Source organism: Trachypithecus francoisi, unplaced genomic scaffold (genome assembly GCF_009764315.1).
Source record: "Trachypithecus francoisi isolate TF-2019V2 unplaced genomic scaffold, Tfra_2.0 Lachesis_group6, whole genome shotgun sequence".
Classification (NCBI taxonomy): domain Eukaryota; kingdom Metazoa; phylum Chordata; class Mammalia; order Primates; family Cercopithecidae; genus Trachypithecus; species Trachypithecus francoisi.
Window position 1 is genome coordinate 119,461,429 of NW_022681471.1, and position 20,638 is coordinate 119,482,066.

The 20,638-nt window shown below is 39.9% G+C and overlaps 1 protein-coding gene and 1 long non-coding RNA gene across 6 annotated transcripts in view; one reads left to right on the forward strand and one right to left on the reverse strand.

The window, feature by feature from the left end:
- Nucleotides 1-360: 360 nt before the first annotated feature.
- On the reverse strand, nt 361-1,284 carry LOC117077257. The gene is made up of 2 exons (XR_004434716.1): nt 1,229-1,284; nt 361-764 (listed from the first exon to the last, which is right to left on the reverse strand). It is a non-coding gene; the product is annotated as an uncharacterized LOC117077257 (long non-coding RNA).
- AP1S2 (adaptor related protein complex 1 subunit sigma 2) overlaps nt 1,188-20,638 on the forward strand; it is a 30,289-nt gene continuing 10,838 nt past the window's right edge. For 3 of the 5 annotated variants that reach the window (XM_033200906.1, XM_033200903.1, XM_033200905.1), the window contains exons 1-4: nt 1,188-1,500; nt 3,679-3,857; nt 10,540-10,648; nt 11,246-11,383. In XM_033200906.1, coding sequence (XP_033056797.1) covers nt 3,679-3,857; nt 10,540-10,648; nt 11,246-11,383 — 426 coding nt within the window. In that variant the 5' untranslated portion in view covers nt 1,188-1,500. Of the gene's footprint in view, nt 1,501-3,678; nt 3,858-10,539; nt 10,649-11,245; nt 11,384-16,441; nt 17,356-20,638 lie in introns of those variants that run through there. The other 2 variants (XM_033200904.1, XM_033200907.1) reach the window with 2 other exon arrangements.

Below are 20,638 nucleotides of genomic sequence, written 5' to 3' on the forward strand. Positions count from 1 at the left end.
TTACATTGATTACATTTAGCTTCGTGAAAAAACTAGCATTTCTTTTTTTTACTTTAGGTCATTAAAAAAAATTCTGGCGACTATACCTAGGAACCTCTGCAAAAGGGACATGGCCCAACAAAAGCAATTTTCTCGCTTCCTTTGTAGGAACCTAGGTGACTGGGATAATGAATAGCATGCGATATGGGAAACCCGTGGCTCTTCAAGGAAGGTCACCTAATCCCGTGGGACTCCCCTTTCCTTATCTGTAAATGACTAGATGATTCATCCGTTCTATCATTCAGAAAATTATGAACATCCATTATGCCCCGGCATTACGCTCAGCATTACAGCTCTTAAAAAATTTATCATTTTATAGTCTTTATCAGTCAACTCACATTTATTGTGTTATACACCAGGCAGTGAACTAGACTGGGATGCAAAATGAATACAACTTAAGGTGTGCTCAATAAAGGCTAACGGGCATGTGGGTGAAAGAGGGAATCGCTCTTACAGGGTTTTAGGGTGAGGCTTCATAGGAGATGTGACATTTGAGAGCAAGGACATGCCAGGCACAGCAAGTCGTCGGCAGTGCTAAACTGGAACCCAGGTGGCTGGTGGGGCGACCCAGTGTGAAGGAAGCGGGATCTCGAAGGTGAGGTGCTGTCCGGGCTTTTCAGCCGAACGGATGGTAACTCATCCAGTCCGCAGCACCGAGGATGGGCGAGGCGAACCCAGGGAACAGACTCCCGCGAAGCTTGGGGCGAAAGGTGTCTGGGCTAGGGCTGAAGCAGTGCAATGGGAAGGAGAGGCCGGATTCCGGACAATTTTGAGGCAGAATGATAGCAAAAGGCCCGTGAATGGGTGACGAGCTCCACGGAAGAGCTGACTTGTTTTTCCAGAGTTGCAGCACTCCCTCGTCTCCTCCCACCCTTGTCGTCAGCCGTCACACCTCCCCGACCCACCCTCTGGGGACACAGAGAATCATTAGAGCTCAAACGTGGCTCTTCGCTGTCTGGAACTTCCCGGCCCCGCACCTCCGGCTAGGCTAAGGACGCTGCAGAATCCCGTCCTCCTATCATTAAACAGGCAGCATAGCCGCCCGCGCGCATCCCGGAGGCACCAGCAGGAGTGCGCGGGCGCGCGGGCCCGGCAGACGCCGCTTCCGGGTCACGTGGCCCGGCTTCCGGTTCGCACCACCCCCTTAGGGAAGAAGCCTCCAATCGGCTTCCTTGGATTCAGCGGTTACCTGCGCTGCCTCCGGTGCCGCTGGCGACTGCTGAGCCGCTTCCCGCGCCTCGCCTAGCCCGCCCCTCAGCTCGCCGCAGCCCCGGCTCCTCCCTCGTCCGGCCCCCGGGGCGGGGTCTGTCAGCTCGCCCTCCCCTCTCCGCCTAAGCCTGCCCTCCGCCAGCCGGGTCCCCTCCCCACAGCACCACGGCTTCTCTTCCTCAGCACGGCGACAGGGGCTTCCCCTTAGCCGCCGCCGGCCGAGCTCCGCCGCGCCCGCGGCCCGCGGCCGCCGTAAGTCCCTGGGGACGAAAGGGGGCGCCGGGGATGGAGAGGGGGAGGGAGGGCTGGGCGCGCCCCCCGCCACCCCGGGCGCGCCCCGCGACCCCACCCCGAGTCTGCCCGGCCCGCCACTGGGTCGCCGCGCCCGCAACTCACTTCTCTCGGGGTCTGCGCCCTCCGCACCACTCCGCGCCGCGCCCGGGGATGTGGGGGCCAGTCCCGGGCTCCGCGACAGCCCCGCGGCACCTGTGGTTCGGGAATCGCCTCAAGTTTTGCTGGGCGTTTTTGGGAGGGGCCGGGGGCGGTGGCGGCCGAGGACTCTTGGCGCCCCCTGCGCGGCGGCGGATGCCATTGTCTGCTCCGCTCCTTGCCTGTCACCTCGCCCGGGCTTGGTCAGTGATGGAGTGTGGCCACGGGAGTGGGGGGGAGGCACCGGCGACGGCCGGACCCGAGGAACGCTGGCCCCGAGCCCGCGCCGCGGCTGAGCCCATTGTTTTTAATGCCAATCTCGAGGAATTGTGGTGCCCTGTGATTTGCGGCAAAATCAAAGCGTTGGTTTTTAACACGAGGGAAGGAATACTCGTGCCTTGCAACCGGGTTTCGTTCCATGTTAGGACATAATTTATTTTAAGGAGAATACATTGTTTTTTCGTCCTGCAAAGTGGTAGGGCGGGTACAGGACCCTGCTCCGGACAGCCTTGAGCCCATACTCTTTGCAAGCAAGCCCTCACCCTTTCTGGTCACCAAGATCTAGGAATACGGGGTCCATTCTTTTCCAAGTTCTGGTAACGGGTTTGCAGTAAATGTCCAGTTGATGCTTCACTTGCTGCCCCCTTCGAATGCCGCTATCTTCAGGACTTGCACGGGAGGCACTTTGGTATCATCTAATAATGTCCTTATATTTTGTTCCCTGACGCATTTTAAGTGAGGTAATAAGACCATTTTAACTTTACTGAAGTTGAATTGCCACGTCATAAATTTCTAGATATCTTGTTGATACCTTTTTGGGTGGTTATAAAAAACGACGATAATTTCTTACCGAAATTTAGGGCCCATTTTTATTCTACATTGGGTCTGTAAATTTCCCCTCCCCGTGTTCAAATTCAAGATGGTGTGGTGAATCTTGAGAATCATGCTTCAATCTTACTTGCAGTAACGCTGTTAAAGGAACTTACAGTGGTTAAAAGAAAAAAGGATACCTATGTGAATTCTGGCGTTAAATTACCTTTGTAGAAACGATACTTCTGTTTGCAGTTGAGATGACCAATTGAATTACAAAAAGCTTGGCGTTAAAAATGAAACATGCAGACTAATCAACACATTTGCAGATCACAAATAAATAGATACAAATTAGTTTAAGTATAAAACACACTAGATAAAATAAAAATAAAAAAAAACACTAGAATTCAGCATCCACTCTATCTGTAGATACTATTTTTTTAAAGTATTTCATGTAATGTTTCAATACTAAATCTTACTTAACAAGTGTAAATCTTATTGTGGCCTTTTAAACGTTTGTTTTCTTTTTCATAATACTATATTACTCAGTTCTAGATTTTGTACATATTTAAGTTGGAATGTTTTAAAAGTAAGATGAAAACATACTTTTTTATTAAAGAAAATTTGTAGTTATGGGATTTTTCGGTTAATATTTTGGATCATTCTGTTTTGCTTGAAATATGCCATCATAAACCGACGAGAGCATTCCAAGATATAAGCTACTGTCTACAAGTAGTTCACCCTGGAACTAGAACGGCCTCAGGGTGAAAAATAGCCGGTCTTCCGTTTCTTTCAAAAATACCCAAACCAATCGATGTCTACCATTCTCTTTTGATGCATATAGAGAGTGCACAATGTATAGCACAGGTAGAAAATAGTTTCTTAAATGGAAAGAGTGGTCTTTATTTTTCTTCAAAAATTTCACTTCAGCTTATTACAAATTTTTCTTTTTTCTCTTGCACACTCACCTCCAAACTTAACGTGGAACAGGGTGGGACTGGAAGGTTTGCATCTAGAGAAGATCTGTCCAAAAGAATTTCTTGCTATTTTAATTGGCATAGAAATATTGAAGGCTAGTAATCATTTGTCATTTAAATGCCCCATCCCCCAAAGCTTCTCTGTGAAACACATAATCTTAACTTGATTGATTCAAAGTATTACATGTAATCTTGATTTTATTTATCTTAACAGATGCAGTTTATGTTGCTTTTTAGTCGTCAGGGAAAGCTTCGACTGCAAAAATGGTATGTCCCACTATCAGACAAAGAGAAGAAAAAGATCACAAGAGAACTTGTTCAGACCGTTTTAGCACGGAAACCTAAAATGTGCAGCTTCCTTGAGTGGCGAGATCTGAAGATTGTTTACAAAAGGTATAATTTTTATTTGTCATAAAGGTGAAATAGAATCAAATGTTAGGTCATTTAGGACATTGCAGACTTTTGAGTGATGACATTTATAAATAATGATTAATAAAGATTTAGATGAAATAGGTTTAAGGTAAAGCTTTGTGTTTTTAAAATAACTGGTGTTTTCACTGGTAATTACTGAGGCTGGAATGATAAAGGCAGGGAAATCATTTGAAAACTAGTTATATAATTGAAGGCATAAATGATTATTCATGCTTAATCATCTTTATAGAAGAGTTTAATGAATTCATTTCATTGCAGGGGAAAGTAGGGTCAGTATTTTAAATTGTGTGAGTAATTATCTGAATTTAGACAAGTATAGATAGTCTAATCCTTTTTCCCCGAAAATCTATAAAGCAGTGACTAATATTTGTCATGCCTTTTATCTGATTTTTAGAATCTTACGTATAAATACCTTGAATATGTAGACTATTTCAATCACATAGATGTTTTAAAAACTTTGTGTGTATAAGAGATCTGTTTGTGAGTAGTGTTTATTAACTTTAAGTACCCTTGTTGCTATGGTGGGGGTGCAGTTAAATATGACAGATAATTTTGCCAAGGACAGATTTTTTTAAATTTTGATGTTACAAAATTACTCATAGATTGGCTTTTAACACTGAAAATTTTTTCAATGCTATACATCTTTATTTTATAAATATCTGAATCCCTGAATACCCTAAAATAATTTCTCAAGATTGTTCTAAGTAGGCTAAAAGAAATAAACTTTCTTCTTTTACAGAACATTTTTTGAGGGGACATTAACTTCATTCCCCATTTGTTTCTTTTTGAATTATTTACTGAATTTAAGATAAGAGCATTTCTGCATATAAAAAGTTCTCTTGTGTGGGGAATATGCATGGAAGTAACAGTATGGGATAAAATGAGAGTGGGAGAGAAGTCTGGTTTTCTTCTAGGCTTCCATTTATTGCACTCCAGATACGGGTTGGATATTTTGTCAGGGAGATGGCTGGGAAGAAATGGAGATTACAAGACATTGAGAGTTTCTTAAATATTGAGGACTCCTCTTTATTATTGAATGATCTTTGGTGATTTAGTATCTTTGGGTGATTTTGTATCCAGTGTTTGGTTTGGTCTTATTAAAGATCATAGAAAAATCATATCATTTGAGAGGTGAGAGATGTTTTACAGTAATCTAGTCAGGTGATTTTGTTTTGTTTTGTTTCGTTTTAAGCTTTTTGCCCCATGGGTAGAACCTTAAATAAAATGACTGGAAGTGAGGCTGCTCCATGTGAAATCAGAAATGAGGATTCTGTATCCTGGCTCACTTGGCTTTACTCCTCTGCACAGGAGACAGTTCCTGAGTTTAAAAACTGCCGTTGTTGATCAGACTTCAATTTTTTAATGAATGCGAATTTGGGAGAGGTGACTTACCTAGGCCATATGCCAGTTGGTGATTGACCTGGGGCTGCAACTCAGATCTTAAGCTTGGAGGCAAAGATTTTAAACAGGGCTGGAAAAAGATCAGGTTTATATATCTTAAAAGACTGAACTGGGACAATGGATGAGGGCAGGAGGGGCTGAGACTGGCACCTGCAGAATCAGTAGGAGACTATTTGAGATCCTGAACCCAGGCGCTGGAAAGGAGGGCTGTTACTAAATAGCCATTATCAAATAGGTAGGTTTGATAAGACTTGGTCACCTCTAGAAGTGGGAAGAACATGGGAGGCGGAGGCAGGAGAATCGCTTGAGCCCAGGAGTTAAAGCCCAGCCCTAGCAACTTAGTGAGACCCTGCCGTTTCTACAATAAAAACAAACAAACAAACAAACAAAAATGTTAGCTGGGCATGGTGGCATGCACCTGTAGTCCTAGCTGCTCTGGAGGCTGAGGTGGGAGGATTGATTGTGCCTGGGAGTTCAAGGCTGCACTGAGCCCTGATTGGGCCACTGCACTCCAGCCTGGGTGACAGAGTGAGACCCTCAACAACAACAACAACAAAAAGTGGAGAGAGCAGCGAAGGAAAGGGAGGAGTGGTGTGATCTCCACATTTCTGGTTTGCTGATGGGGTACAAGGTGTGCTAGAGAACTCAGCTTATTTTGGGGCAAGTTGATTTGGGGATGTCTATGTGACTTTCATTAAGAGAAGCCTGATTTTCTGGTGGGATGTGGTTGGCATAGGTATGGAAGTCTGGGGAAAATAAGACAAAGTATTAGATCACCAGCATTCAAGTGGCAGGCAAAGGAGGTGAAGAAGGGACCTTCAGAGTGAAATGAGAAGTTTCACCAATGCCAGATGTTGCATAAAGTTCAATGAAAGTGAGGAAGGAATCTGGTAGATTTTACAGTGAGCATTTTATATAATGCCCTTTGCCAGATCATTTTCAGTGGAATAGTGGAGATAGAACTCTCGATGTAATGGGGCGAAGTGTGAAGAGGTGGAGAAATTTAAATAGCATGTGTAGACTATTTTGGGGAACTTAGCTGTGAAGGACAAGAGACGAGGTGGTAACCACTCATAGACATAGGAATAGGGGACAAGGTTTTTAAAAAAGGTGTGAGAGGCTTAAGCTTATTTCTAGATAGGGGAAGGAGTCCCCCGTGTGGAGGAGGAAAATACCAGCAAGGGATTCAATCCCAGGAATGGGCTGTTATGGGAAGAAAGGAAAGCACTGCTTGGTGTTCATGCAACTGTCACTCAGCCTGTCCGTCCGTGTTGAGCCACTGCTTTTTCTTTTAAAAGCTACAAAGGGTATCCAACCCAACTCTGATACTTATATCAAGCACCTTTAAATAAAAGGTGGACTTAAAAAAATAACAGCTTTGTTGAGATATCAGTCATATACAAAAGGTGGAATTTATCAGCTCTTTCTCTATATGTTCCCCCTTCCATTTCATACTGAAAACCTCATCTGCTCTACCACTTATGGACATTTTTTTTGTGGTATAAACAGGTGATTTGTTTTCCCTACTGCTGGAAGCGAAGAGCTTTTTAAGCAAGAGAATTACTGCCTAGCTCCTGAGAAATTTTGGACTGGGACTTTTGCTGTTCATACCAGCAAGTGATTTTTGTTGTTTTTGTTAAATTATCTCATCTACATTCTTCATCCTGAGTATTTGGCATACAAATTCCCCCTTTTGAGGGGGAATAATGGATAAGAATAATTAATATTAGCTGAAAAGACAGACTGAAAATCTGGGGACTTAAGTTCTGTTCCCTTTGTAACATTAGTTAGTTTTATGACTTTAAACAAGTCACTTTGTTTCCTTATCTCTAAAATAAATGTCCTTGAGGATCCCTTCAAGACAGAATACTATGCTTTTTTGATTCCTGTTTTGTGTAGCATTTTGTGGAAGAGTCACTGGATTAAGGTCTTTTAAAATTAATTTAAAAACGTATATATCTCCAAATTACTAGCTTGAGAATTTGTTAAAGAATAATTATTGGGCCGGGCGCGGTGGCTCAAGCCTGTAATCCCAGCACTTTGGGAGGCCGAGACGGGTGGATCACGAGGTCAGGAGATCGAGACCATCCTGGCTAATACGGTGAAACCCCGTCTCTACTTAAAACTACAAAAAACTAGCCGGGCGACGAGGCGGGCGCCTGTAGTCCCAGCTACTCGGGAGGCTGAGGCAGGAGAATGGCGTGAACCCGGGAGGCAGAGCTTGCAGTGAGCTGAGATCCGGCCACTGCACTCCAGCCCGGGTGGCAGAGCAAGACTCCGTCTCAAAAAAAAAAAAAAGAAAAAGAATAATTATTGATTTTCTTTACTAACAGAAGAATTTTTAATGACATACCAGTGAGTATTGAGAACACTTTAGCTACAGTCACCCACAGTCAGCTGATATTTAGCTGATATTTAGCTGACTGCGGAGAAGTCATGTGTTTTGAATATAAGAATAGGCACTTTCAGATGTTCTCTGAGTGCCAGTAATTAGAGTAAGCCTTAATCCACTGTGCTAAAAATAACCAAACATACCTTTCTTCTTACTAGTCTATTATAATTTTACTTCAGATTTAGACTTACAAATAGGCACTAAGAGAACAAAATGAGCTCATTATTGAATTTTTAAAAACCATTTGGTCCTAAATATAGGAAGTACACTTCAGGTTCTCTTGGTAATCTTTTACTAAATCAGTATGACATTTTTTATTTCTCTCCTCTTCAAAGCTCTTAAAATATTGTTTTGAGCATATTTTAATTTTTGCCAGGTATGGGATTACTTTAATGCAATTGCTGGCTATAGTTTTTAATGTAAAACTTGGGCTCTAGAGTCAAATTGCAGTTCCTAGGCAGGTTACTCAAACCTGGGTCTCTTATCAATGCAAGTAATAATGGTATCTCATGGATATGGTTGTTGTGAGGATTAGAATGGTAAAATATGCAAAAGCCTTAGCTAACATTTAGTGTCCCATGTAGGGTGAGGATTCAGTGAATGGTACTTAATTATTATGCTTCTGCTTTTTCTTTCCCTAAGCTTTCTGGAAAGAGGTACATTATTATCCTGATAGCTATCTGTTCACCTACACCAAAGAATTCATTAATTTGATTATTCTTTTTTCATTCTGAGTGAAAGTAAACATTACTGGCTGGGGCTTAGACACATCGTTCCTGATGATTTTTAAATTAATGCTTCCAAGTGATTCATGCAGTTTAGGACCTTTGACTAGTGTTTAAGTGCTTTTTATTTGTAAGGAAAGAGACAGTACTGTGGATAAGGAGCGAGGATGGTAAGAGCATTAGATTGTTTAATAGTAGCATGAGGAAATCTTAAATAAGAGTAAAAGGAATTTTACTTGAAATTGTTAGTAAACTTTGTATAATAAATTATTTAGCATTCTGTTCCTATCAGCTAGTCATACCGTTTTTAATCTACCATTTTTATGTCAGTCCCTTTAATCTTTAGTTTTCTTAAATCAGGGAATCTCATGTATCATTTATCAGTTTCCCCAAATTCAAAGTTCTATTTAATGAGCACGGGTTAGGGAGGATGGAGAGTTGGAATACTCCATTCTCTTTTAAATAGATAGACAAAAACAGAGTAGTGATGGGAAAGAGAGGGAGCACTTTGTTAAAGTTGGCATTGATGCCCTGTTTTGTCTTCCGTGACTTATTCCCTTCACAATGATGATAAATGATCACATGTGAATACCTTCTCTCAATAAGACTGCAGGAGCCCCACCGTTTTAAATAACTTACTGAGTGTGGAAGACACGTAGAGTAGACATGCACAAAGTCATGATAAATATGCCAAGTGAGTTTGTATGATACAGTGGAAAAAGGCCTGGAGTTAAGGTCAAAAGATCAGGTCTCTTATCCCACTGCTAGCACTTGTAGGCGCTGTACTCTTAAGCCTCATTTTTTTTTTTTTTGGTCTTTTTAATCTGTAATCAAGGATGAAAGATAGTACTTGCTGTTGAAAACATCAAATAAGATGAAATGTTTTAATAATGAAATTAATGCTGTTGTGTGAATACTAGTTATTTTCATACTAAGGAGCAAGAATTCATTGAGACTCAAAACAGGTTGTTCGTGTTATTCTGTATACAGTATTATTTTACATTAATGCTACGAGCAGTAACTGCCCATTGTGTTTTCTAAAAATCAATTAAGTGATCTTCAGTGAAAATTATAATCTCCACTGAGATATTCTATGTTTAGCCTGTCTTAGGTTTTTATTTTCTTTCTTTTCAAAAGGCTTAAGTACATGTAAACCATTTTAAAATGCCCTTTTAATCCTCCTCAAAGGACTTGCTGTGCCTCAAGGTTGAAGTTTTGCTTCCTTGGATCAAGCATCACCTGATTCCGTATGCTAGAATCCTAATTTGAAGGAAAATATAAGTTTCCCAACCTTATTCCCTCTTCTAGGGTAAATAAACTACACTTCAACAGTGTAGAACTTGGTAAATTTGAGGACAGGTCTCTGTTTCCCTTAAGTGATAGGAACTTTCTGTTCTCTTTCTCTAACTTCTTTAATAACGTGGAGCTGTTGTTCTTTTCGTGTGGTTTATTCCACAATCCTAGAAACTTTTTAAAACAATTATATGCTGTTAGAAGTCAAGAGCATAGTTACCCTTGGGGATGGGAGGTTGTGACTGGGAGAGGGTAGCAGAGGAGTTTCAGGGTTCACTAGTGTTCAGCTTCTTGATCTGGGTACTGGTATATAGTTGAGTTCACTTTGAAAATTTATTGAGCTTGTAGGACTTAAGGTCTTCTCTGTGTGTATATTATACATATTCCAATAAAATATCCCAAAATATTGACCTCATCTTGACATTATCTTCAATAAGTCCTCCTTCAGTTGAAAGGTTTTGTTTTCTTCTCTGTACTTATAGTTTGAATTAATCTGTTATATATTTTGTTTTAATTAAGTAAACTTAGGAAAAACCTGGGTCTGCTGTGTTTTAAAATGTTTATAGAAAAGAACCTGAAAGGAAGAAGGGCAAAATCACTTATTCTTTCTAAGTGGTATGATTATTTTGTTTTTTTCTTTTTGCTTGCCTATGCTTTTCAAAATTTCTCTTATGCATTTATTACTTTTGTAGTGTACGAGAAAAATCTGTACTGTTGTGAAAGAAGAAATAAACTGTATAAACTTGGGGCCTTTCATAATAGGATATGAAAATATATTTAGAAAACATGATTACAGGGTAACAGTTTTTTTCACATTTGTACTTCGTTACAGATATGCTAGTCTGTATTTTTGCTGTGCTATTGAGGATCAGGACAATGAACTAATTACCCTGGAAATAATTCATCGTTATGTGGAATTACTTGACAAGTATTTCGGCAGTGTGAGTAGTATTTTATTTTAGGAATTGAATGCCATAGTATTTTTTGGAACCTTTTCTCTAACAAGTTTATTATTTGGTTGTCTTGGGGATTCTAACCGCAGGAGAGGGCGGGAATGACTATTTCTTGTCAGTGGGCCTGGTCAGTTCCTAACTTTCAGAATTGCTGGCCCTGCAGACGTAACTCATTTAATTAAGATGGTGAGGATGAGGTTTAAAATAGTGAAATATAAACAAGTCCAACGACAAACATTAATATCCTGTAAGTGCTTAGTATAGAATTTAGATTTGGTTAGCAGTTCTGATCATGTTACCCAGGAAATATATGTTTAAAGATCAGTTTTTATTACTAGAAATTATTAAGTTGCCCACATTGGGAACATGCAGAGCCCAATCTTATTTAGCTGGTAGGAATATGTTTTCAAGTACTTGAGATTTGGAAATTAAGCTTACTTAAACCGGTGATACTTAGTCATATTTAGAAAGAGTTAAGATTGATTCACTCTGATTCGATTTTATTCACTACCTGGTAGTGAATAAGCATCTTCTGCTTCTGCAAGTTTTAACAATTTTTTCTTTTTTTTTTTTTTTCCTTTTCAGGTCTGTGAACTAGATATCATCTTTAATTTTGAGAAGGCTTATTTTATTTTGGATGAGTTTCTTTTGGGAGGGGAAGTTCAGGAAACATCGAAGAAAAATGTCCTTAAAGCAATTGAGCAGGCCGATCTACTGCAGGAGGTAAGCTACTTGTTCTCTTCACTAGGCACTAGCATGTTTTGCTCTTGCTGGGGAAGTCTCAGTCATCATTCTTACAGTTTCAGAAATTACTCTGAAGCATGCTTGGCATGTAGTGTCCATCCATTTGCAGTTTATTGACTGGAGTATGTGTCAGTCACATCAACTCAGTTATCTGTGGATGGATGGTTCAGTTTGGAGATGGTCTGTCGGTCAGGCCTCTTCCCGATGGCCCTTTTTGGACCCTAAAACACTGGAGTCTAAACCTTTAGAGGACAGACTACTTGAAGAAGGGAAAAGATTGGCTGAAAGTAGCAGTAGGTTGAGAACTGTCCGTCTGTTGCTTCAAATTGTTTAAGATAACCCCCTTTTTCATTAGTGTAGATAATCAGGAGTTGACTGTGAGATTATGACATTTTAATTCCAAATTGGCTCATATTTTTACCTCATGTCCATTAAATGCAAAAGTAGCCAAGCAAATGATAGTGTTTTCTAATTATACTTTTTGTAGAAACTTCTAGGGTTTTTTGCGTTAGCAAAACTAAACAGTATTTGCATTTCTCTTTGCTCTTCTTAAATAACAAACCATGTTCTGTCAAACTGCATTTTTGTCTTACCTCCATATCCCCAGATGTGTAACTCCCTTTTCTTTCTAATTACCATAGTCATCTTGGGTTAATCGTGCAGTTGATGCTGATGTACCTTCTATTTCTGAAGCTTAACATTTCATAGATAAGACTACCTTTTTCTAAAAACTTACTGATACCTTAATTCAGATACCAAATTGAATTATGCTTTAGAGCTAATTGTGATTTTTATCATATGGAAAGCTTACAGCATGAGAAGTGATTAGTAAATACTGAAAAATGAAATGTGTTTTCACTAAAGTAGTTGTTAAGTGTGTGTGTGCATGTATATAAAAGTCTTGAATATTTTTGGCTCACTGGTTCATTTTCCAGAAGCATTGAAAATATGGTTTTGTATTTCCAGTTTATTTTAGTCCCTTCTTTGTTACATACTTGTTTATCAGTTTGTTCTTGTCTTTTTTTAGTCACCAAAGGAGACTTTAAGTCCCATTTTTTAGCCTTGGATGCATTCAGTTTTAAGGGAATGAAATAAGGGGAGAAGAGTAACTTACTTTCTCCATTTTAACTTCTTAACTCTTGGACTCTTTGAGGAAGGGAAAGCTATTTGAGAATCTCACTGCATCAGTCACTGACTAGGACAGTTGTGGGGATTGCTTGAAGCTGAGATGACATCATCTGAATAGACATCTACTAAATGTCAGACAATGCATTGTACACTTAATGATCTTGTAGTTATCAGAAGAGTGGTTAAGGTGCCTGCAAAGGTGAAGTATTAGATTGGCAACCCTCATGCCATCTACTCTTCAGTAGTGAAATGAACACAGACCCTTTGCCTTGTGTGTACAGTTTGCGACAGTGGTTTACCAATTGATTGAAAATGTTATTCTAGAGGTTTGTTTTTAATATCAGGTGTGCTGACTATAAGCATATACTCTACTATTGTAAAATTGGTTTTTAAAGTTAGTATCTCCTTATTTTGCTGTTCACTTACCAGACTTTTTAAAAAATTAGGTCAAAACCAGGATTAGAAATTGGGAATTTTTCATATATATCTTCCCTTGATTACTTTCATATTTTGTCACAGATCTGTATTCTGCTCTGTCAGAACATGGCATTTCTTCCAAGTTTTTCCATCATTTTCTGATTAATTACATTTGCTTTAAAATGTATTTAAAGTTATTGAAATTCAACTTTTAATTTTAATATTTTTCCTGGAGAGTAAATTTTTGTTTGTTTGTTTGTTTAAGATGGAGTTTCGCTCTTGTTGCCCAGGCTGGAGTGCAATGGCACGATCTTGGCTCACTGCAACCTCTGCCTCCTGGGCTCAAGCGATTCTCCTGCCTCAGCCTCCCGAGTAACTGGGGTTACAGGCTTGCACCACCATGCCTGGCTAATTTTGTACTTTTAGTAGAGACAGGGTTTCACCATGTTGGTCAGGCTGGTCTTGAACTCCTGACCTCAAGTGATCCATCCCCCTTGGCCTCCCAAATGCTGGGATTAAAGGCATGAGCCACCGCGCCCGGCTGTGCCTAGATTTTTAAATGCTACTGGGAAATTGCTGTAGACCTTAGAATATGACAGCAATGTTAAGTTTACCATAGAGCATATATTTAGTATTTAATATACTAGAGGATAAAAACATTATTGCAGATCCATATTTATTTGTGTGTGTATATGTACATATGTATATATATTTCCCTATGGGAGTATTTTAATAGTTAATGTTGTCCTTCTGTTTGAAGTACTATTTTTATGTCTTTTTTTCTTTTTTTGAGTTGGAGTTTCGCTTATCACCCAGGCTGGAGTGCAGTGATGCAATTTCGGCTCACTGCAACCTCCGCCTCCTGGGTTCAAGCAATCCTCCTGCCTCAGCCTCGCAAGTAGCTGGGACTACAGGTGCACACCACCATGCCCAGCTAATTTTTGTATTTTTAATAGAGACAGGGTTTCACCATGTTGGCCAGGCTGGTCTCAAACTCCTGAAAGGTGATCCACCCACCTCGGCCTCCCAAAGTGCTGGGATTACAGGCGTGAGCCACCGTGTCCGGCCTATTTTTATGTCTTTAATTGGAGAAAGTAAGTGTAGAGAGAAAAGCATAGGATGACTATGGTTGGTCCCATGTAAAATTTTCCTTACCCCCTTGTAACCTTTGTTTAAAATAAAGAAATGACGGCCGGCGCGGTGGCTCAAGCCTGTAATCCCAGCACTTTGGGAGGCCGAGACGGGTGGATCACGAGGTCAGGAGATCGAGAGCATCCTGGCTAACACGGTGAAACCCCGTCTCTACTAAAAACTACAAAAAACTAGCCGGGCGAGGTGGCGGCGCCTGTAGTCCCAGCTACCCGGGAGGCTGAGGCAGGAGAATGGCGTGAACCCGGGAGGCAGAGCTTGCAGTGAGCTGAGATCCGGCCACAGCACTCCAGCCTGGGTGACAGAGCGAGACTCCGTCTCAAAAAAAAAAAAAAAAGAAAGAAATGACTACTGTTAATTACAGTTCCCGTGTCTTTAGAAGAAAGCTGTGGTCCTACTTCTCTTCTGTGACTACTTTTACATTGCTTTGTACACAAACGAAACTGAGTACTACATTGAGACATTGTCTATTTAGCAGTCTGAGTGAACCATTTTTCTTAGCCATGTAGGTCTTGGGGAAGCAGTAGGTGGTGGTCCATTCTGAATTTAGAGTGAGAATACATTGTAGGTTAAGGCCATTATGAAGCCAAGCTCAAGTCTGTGTGGAGCAGTAAGGCTTCAGGTTATTCTGTTCTCTTAATCAACATACTCTGAAAAGAAATGCAGGAATGACAAGATGCATATTTCCTAAAAATAGATTCATTTATATTTTTGATGCATGATACAGGTTTACATCTGTGGGAGAGTATTTGAATATTATGTTCATAAAATAGCGAGTGGAATAAGAGAAAAAGCACTCCACAAACTGCTGGAAAACTTTTTGTTTTGGATACCATGACAACAAAAATAATTATGATGGTAACTAATGCTTGAGTGCTTGTATGTGAGGCCCTGGGCTCAGCAGTTTGCTTTAAGCATCCTGTGCTAATCCTCAAGACATCCTGTGAAAGGTTAGAGGTAGCCTAATGAGAAAATGGAAGCTCAGTGAGGTTCCATGACTGGTCTGAGGTCACCTGGTTAGCAACTGGCAAAACCAGGATTCTAAACCCAGATCTACTAGGCTTCACAGCTGTGTAAAATCTTAACCACTGTGTACTCCCCTCAACCCCAGTTATGTATTGTCTTGGTATATATATTTTAAATGTTCTGTTTTAGATATGAACTTCTTTGTTTCTCAGTCATATAGTGAGAAATTCATAATTCTCCCAGAGGTTTTTCTATGTGGAAAAGACAGTGCCATCTTTGACTTCTTAGACTGCAAAGTTTTATTGTCCAGATTATCAGCAGTTGGAATTTTTTATTGGATATGTAGATATAAATAATACTTTTCAACCTATTTCTTGTTGGATTGATCAAAATGCTGGATTTATAACTTTTTTGGTCTTATAGTTTGGGATATAGCATTCACTTAATCAATTTCGTGAAATGATTCTGCTTCCAAAATTGTAAATATAGCTGTGAAGATCTCAATTCAGACTTACATTTGTAGTAGAAGTCCTAATTGGTTAATTTTAATCTAATTTTTCATGTATCATGATTTTTCCACTGAGTGTCAGGTCTTTTACTTGAATTATTTCTAAGCACCAAAGATGACTTTGAACTTATATCTGTTGGCTTAAAGGTATATGCAAATCTCAATGATTTTGATTTTTTAAAAATTGGTGAAATATACATTTCTATCCTTAAGAATGCTTATTTTCTTCAGAAAAATTTTTTCAAAATGTCTCTTACCCAATTTGTATAAACACGTAGTTTAAGGTAGTCCTTCATTTTACAGCCAAATAGGGAAGAGGGTCAGTGGATACAGATTTTCTGTTAGCATATTACAGTCAGTAATAAAAATGTAACATTAAATGTATATTCAAATAATAGTTGCTAAAATATTAGCAGACATTGTGATTAGATAATAAAGATATCTTTTTTATTTTACTTCATTACTTGGTAAATAAGGGATTAGTTTTGACATTTCTAGACCAAACTTCATGTTTATTCCTTTTGGTGTTTGGTTGTATGAATACATAATTAGATTTGGGGGTAAAGCCCAGAAATTGGCCCATTATCCATTTTTTAATGTTTGGCTGTCTTAACATGCCACTGGTACTAAAGTTGATTCTTAAAGTACAACATGCTGAAATTCCTAAATTGATATTCTTTGCAATACTTGGAATACTTTTCCCCACCACCTATTTTAAGCTAGATTTTTGGAGGGATAGGGTGGGGGGTGGTGATGTAGTTGGATTTGTTTAAACACACACATATATAATGAGAAAGGAAATAATAGCATGGCTTTTTTTCTGTAAAGTCAAGCACTTACCAGTTTTTCTCTGCTCCTTAATTTTATAGAGCCAGAATGAAGAATGGGGAGGTTTGTCTGAGGATATCTTATGATAAAGAGCAGTCTAAGGCTTTAGTCCCTTTGATCCCCAACTTATTTATTGGTAACTACTAAATTTACCATTTTTGTGGCATGGATAAAATGGAGTGCTATGCAAATACTGTTGCACGTGAGATGATTTCTAAGTCCTTGCTTGATCCGTGAAGATCAAATAGCTAAATACTGGGCATTTGGGCTTTAACCCTTAGCGGTTGATGCATGATGATGTTGATTAGCGCTTTGAGATGTGTCAACCTTTCTTTTTTATACTAACAGCATCATTTTGAAATTTGTGGTGTTTCTTTCTTTTGAGCTTTGTTTGCTGTTGGTATTTTTTCTCACTAATCTGTGAAATGCAAAATAAGTGAGGTACCAAAAGCAAGCATTATACTCATGAATTTGCTTTTACTTCGAGATGATCCACTTTATGAATAGATTTACTGGATTTGCAGCTGTTTATCTGCCTCATCTAGAAAGTGGTACTCTACGGAGGATTAGTGCTGCTAAAATTGATTTGTTTTAGTGCTGGGGGCTGCATGATATATCTTAGTACTATGCTCTATTTTTGTGAAAGTAATAATCTGTGGGACTGCATACAAATGGAAAGGTAAGAATCTTAGGAGAAAAGTGATTTCTTTTAAAAAATGAAGCTTTTGTAACAAAATTATTTTAATAAGTACTTTTTGAAGTATTGAATAACATATCTTTTAATATGAAGTTTTGGTTTGATATAATTAAGAGTATTTGGGCTGAGCCCGGTGACCCACGCTTGTAATCCCAGCACATTGGGAGGCTGGGGCAGGTGGATCGCTTGAGCCCAGAAGTTTGAGACCAGCCTGGGCAATGTGGTGAAACCCCGTGCTTACAAAAAGTTAAAAAAAAAAGACTAGCTGGGCATGATGGTGTGTGTGTCTATAGTCCCAGCTAGTTGGGAGGCTGAGGCGGGAGGATTGATTGAGCCCAGGAGGTCCAGGCTGTAGTGAGCCATGATCATGCCACTATATACCAGCCTGGGTGGCAACGGAACTAAACCTTGCTGGAAGGAGAGGAGAGGAGAGAGAGAGAGAGGAGGGGAGGGGAGGGGAGGGGAGGGGAGGGGAGGAGAGGGGAGGGATATTTGGGTGTGCTAGTCAAACTCGAGAATATCTTAAACTGTTTTAAAAAACGAGATGCTTCCAAATATATACAATAATGTCATTTAATAGCAAAAAGCATTTTGATATAAATCCTCTTAGAATTTGCTTAAATAAGACAACTTGTATAACTCCTTTGTAATTACTACTGTTCATGTTAAAACCTTCAAGCCTAACTCTTTCTTTTAACTTGGGTTAAAGTTAACAAGACTATAGTCTTTTATTGCCAGTGTACTTTAGTTTTTTATAGGTAAACTCAATCAGGGTTTATTATAACAAATTCTGGATAAAATGGAGTTTGATTACATTAATGCTTGAAATGGAAATGGTTGAAAAGAAGGGCAGAAAGCAGGACAAATGTTGCCTTTCATTTTACATTTAATAAGAAACAATTTGGCCAGGCACGGTGGCTCAGACCTGTAATCCCAGCACTTTGGAAGGCTGAGGTGGGTGGATCACTTGAGGCCAGGAGTTTGAGATCAGTCTGGCCAACATGGCGAAACCCCATCTCTACAAAAAATACAAAAATTAGCTGGGCGTGGTGGCGCACACCTGTAGTCCCAGTTACCTGTGGGACTGAGGCACAAGAATGGCTTGAACCCGGGAAGCAGAGGCTGCAGTGAGCCGAAATCTGGCCAGTGCACTCCAGCCTGGGTGACAGAGTGAGATTCTGTCTCAAAAATAAATAAATAAAATAATTTGGCCAGTGTCCTTATTCACTGGTTCTCAGGTTGCAATCATTTTGCTTTGTTTGTTTTTGAGCCTTTTTTCTTTGTATGCTTTTCAAAATTTTGAGGATTTTCCCCTTGCTATGTCTATTCTACTTTTCTTTTCTTAAATGCTGATCCTGACCTAGTAATTTGAATTCATGAGCCCTAGGGTTGGAACCTGCACAGGGACCTGCAAAGAGAATAGTCTGTGGTGTCGGCGGTGATTTTTTTTTTTTAATTAAAAAATACTTTCTGAAAAATTTCAGGTTCGAGTCCTTTTTTCACCTACTGACATTTTCTTTTGTTTCCTCTGATGCCTTTTTTAAAAACTAAAAATTCCCATTCTGGAAAAATTAGCAAATACAGGCAAACACACTAGAATATAATCTTACCCACCAACTAGAGCCAATTAGATTAACTCAGTGGTTCCCATGGGGTGGGAGTGGTGCAGTTGTGCCCCTCTAGGGGACACTGGGTAGTGTTTGGACACATTTTTGATTGTCACAACTTGGGGTGCAGTGCTACCGGCATCCAGTAGGTAAAGACCAAGGATGCTGCTGAGAATTCTGCAGTGCACAGGATAGCCCCTTTAGAACAAGGAATTATCTGGCCTCACATGTCAGCTGTACCCAGGTTAAGAAGCCTTGGTTTAACTTAACACTATGGAGTAAAGATTCCATTTACATTTATAGACTGCTATATCTTTTCAATATTATATGTAGGCCACAGTATAAATAACTGGCTAAAAATTAATCTAAAATGCAAAAAATCAAGAAAGGATAAATGTGCTTAAGAACACACAAATAGCTATAAAAATCATTCCTAGGCCGGGCGTGGTGGCTCACGCCTGTAATCCCAGCACTTTGAGAGGCCTAGCAGGTAGATCACGAGGTCAGAAGATCGAGACCAACCTGGCCAACATGGTGAAACCCTGTCTCTCCTAAAAATACAAAAATTAGCTGGGCATGGTGGTGTATGCCTGTAATCCCAGCTACTTGGGAGGCTGAGGCAGGAGAATCACTTGAACCAGGGAGTTGGAGGTTGCAGTGAGGTGAGATAATGCCACTGCACTCCAGCCTGGCGACAGAGTGAGACTCTGTCTCAAAAAAAAAAAAAAAAGTCATCGCTGTGATTCACCAAAATTACCTCTACGTAATGACCAGTTACTGGGGAGACAGTCTATGATTGACTTTAGAATCCAACCTACAGCAAGGCTTGTAGGATGTCACTGTATAATTTAATTTCCTCAACAACAGCCAAATCTGTTAACTTCTATTAAGGTAATTGAGTTTTTATGTGGAAACTGAATTGAGTATACCCTGCAGACAGAACACGTTTGAATTTTCTGCCAGTCTCCCCAGCCACTTTAGGGATTTGTTAATTTCTTAAAGGAGAAATAGTTCAAATGACCAGAATTTACATATATAGACTTTTGTTGCATATATAGACTATTTTGTTGTTGTTGTTCTCTGGCATCCTATTAGCCGTAAAGGTTTTACTTAGTAAAGATATTTAGTAGCATTTGAGTATTTGAAATTCTGTGATTCCAAGAAATCTTTTACCTTTGGAAAACCCTGATTACATTTAGGGTATTCCAAGGCAAATACAATACAGCATGTCCTAAAACATGCTTAAAATATTTCTTTGCAGTCTAAAATTATATTTGCTAGCTGGGCACAGTGGTACACTTCTATAATCCCGGCTACTTGGAAGGCTGAAGTGGAAGGATTCCTTGAGCTCAGAAGTTTGAGACCAGCCTGGGCAACATAGTGAGACCCTCACTCTTAACAAATATATTTGCTAAGTTAATTATTCTGCCTTTTTTTGTTTGTATATTTGTTTTGAGACAGGGTCTCACTCTGTCACCAAGGCTGGAATGCAGTGGCGCCACCATGGCTCACTTGCAGCCTTGAACACCTGGGCTCAAGTGATCCTCCCACCTCAGCCTCCCTAGTGGCTGGGATTACAGGTGCACACCACCATGCCCAGCTAATGTTTTAAAAATTTTCGGTAGAAGTGGAGTCTCGCCATGTTGCCAGGGGTGGTCTCGAACTCCTGGGTTCACGCAATCCTCCCACCTTGGCCTCCCAAAGTGCTGGGATTACAGGCGTGAGCCAGTGCACCTGGCCTCTTCTTTTTTATTTTAAAAGCACAATTAACTGCTAAAGTGATTTGTCTTTAGTATTTGATAACGAATGGGTTTTAGAGCGTTGTTTATAAGATGTAGCAAATTATCCTCATCATTATTTTTAAGACAAATTTATAAGACAAATGTAATAGAAGTAGATCAATAGCACAATAGAAAAAGATGACAGAAAACATG